Below are 1,909 nucleotides of genomic sequence, written 5' to 3'. Positions count from 1 at the left end.
GGTGCCCAGGGGTTCCTGGGGGTGCCCAGGGTTCCTGGGCTCTGTCTCACCCATCTCCCTCTGCAGAGGCCTTGGTGAACAGCCAGGAGTGGACCCTGGGCCGTTCTATCCCCGAGATCCGCCTGGTGGGTGCTGTGTCCTTATGTCCCCATGTCCTCATGTCCCTGTGTCCCCGTGTCCCCTGAGGACCGTGTCCCTGTGTCCCTGCGTCCCTGTGTCCCCGTGTTCCCATATCCCCATGTCCCCATGTCACTGTGTCCCCATGTCCCTGTGTCCTTGTGTCCCCATGTCCCCGTGTCCCCATGTCCCCACATCCTCAAGGTCCCGTGTCCCCCCATGTCCTCCCATGTCCCTGTGTCCCCGTGTGCCCATGTCCCCATGTCCCCGTGTCTCCTGAGGACCATGTCCTCATGTCCCTATGTCCTTGTGTCCCCGTGTCCCCGTGTCCCCATGTCCCCGTGTCTCCTGAGGACCATGTCCTCCTGTCCCTGTGTCCCTGTGTCCCCATATCCCTGTGTCCCCTGAGGACCGTGTCCCCTGAGGACCATGTCCTCATGTCCCTGTGTCCCCATGTCCCCTGAGGACCATGTCCCCAGCCATCCTGACGTCCCCTCTGCCCACCCAGGGTGTCCTGGGCAGCAGCAAGAGTGGGAAGTCGGCGCTCGTCCATCGGTTCCTCACCGGCTCCTACGTGGGCTTGGAGCCCACCGAGAGTGAGTGGTCATGGGGAGGATGTGGGCAGGGAATGGACACACCATGGGATGGACACAACCATGGGCACGGGATGTGACCATTGGCATGGGATGGACATGAGCATGGGATGGACACAGCATGGGCATGGGATGTGACCATTGGCATGGGATGGACCATGGGCATGGGATGGACCATGGGCATGGGATGGACGTGACCATGGGCATGGGATGGACATGACCATGGGCATGAGATGCATGTGACCATGGGATGGACGTGACCATGGGCATGGGATGGACATGACCATGGGCAGGGGATGGATGTGACCATGGGATGGACATGACCATGGGCATGGGATGGACACAACCATGGGCATGGGATGGACACACCGTGGGCATGGGATGGACATGACCATGGGCATGAGATGCATGTGACCATGGGATGGACGTGACTATGGGCATGGGATGGACATGACCATGGGCATAGGATGGATGTGACCATGGACATGTCATGGGGATGGGTTCAGTGATGGAGTGTCCATGGGGATGGAGATGGAGGAGTGGACGTATCCATGGAGCTGGGTGTGGGATGGACATGTGGTGGGGCTGGGCATGACCAGGGGATGGACGCGGTCATGGAATGGACAAGGTCATGGTGCTGGCCATGGACAGGTGTGGAGATGGTGAAGGGGATGGACATGGCCACAGAATGGGCAAGGTCACGATGCTGGGCATGGCTGAGGGACTTTTGGGGTCAAAGTGCTGGTCACACCTGGTGCTGGGCATGGCCATAGGAGGTTCCATCCACGTAGGTGGAGCACACCTGAAGGGTCCCCCCCTTCCCCTCCCCTCCCCTCCCCTGCTGCAGGTGGCCAGTTCAAGCGTGAGGAGACCGTTGATGGCCAGAGCCACCTCCTGCTCATCCGGGAGGAGGCCGGTGCCCCGGACGCCCAGGTACGAGGGGACCGGGGCCCGGGGGGGCCACGCTGGCCAGAGCCGAGCCCTGACCCCCCCCGTGGCCCCCCAGTTTGCCAGCTGGGCGGACGCCGTCATCTTCGTCTTCAGCCTGGAGAGCGAGAGCAGCTTCGAGGAGGTGACGCAGCTGCACGCGCTGCTCAGCGACCTGCGCGGCACCAGCGACCTGGCCCTGGCGCTGGTGGGCACCCAGGGTGAGCCAGGGGGACACGGGAGGGGTCTGTGGGGGTGGGGGCAGCACGGGG

General features: G+C 63.0%; 1 protein-coding gene across 1 annotated transcript in view; it reads left to right on the top strand.

Moving 5' to 3' along the window:
* Positions 1-9: 9 nt before the first annotated feature.
* Positions 10-1,909, top strand: part of LOC102045113 (arf-GAP with GTPase, ANK repeat and PH domain-containing protein 2-like) — a gene marked incomplete at both ends in the record, with an annotated part of 7,882 nt that continues 5,982 nt past the window's right edge. The window contains 4 exons of the mRNA XM_031065683.1: positions 10-125; positions 626-713; positions 1,558-1,643; positions 1,717-1,858. Of these exons, the coding sequence (XP_030921543.1) occupies positions 10-125; positions 626-713; positions 1,558-1,643; positions 1,717-1,858 (432 nt within the window). The remainder of the gene's footprint in view (positions 126-625; positions 714-1,557; positions 1,644-1,716; positions 1,859-1,909) is intronic.

The sequence above is a fragment of the Geospiza fortis genome, unplaced genomic scaffold (genome assembly GCF_000277835.1).
Source record: "Geospiza fortis unplaced genomic scaffold, GeoFor_1.0 scaffold910, whole genome shotgun sequence".
In the NCBI taxonomy this organism is placed as follows: domain Eukaryota; kingdom Metazoa; phylum Chordata; class Aves; order Passeriformes; family Thraupidae; genus Geospiza; species Geospiza fortis.
This window is presented reverse-complemented; position numbering and strand designations above follow the sequence as displayed.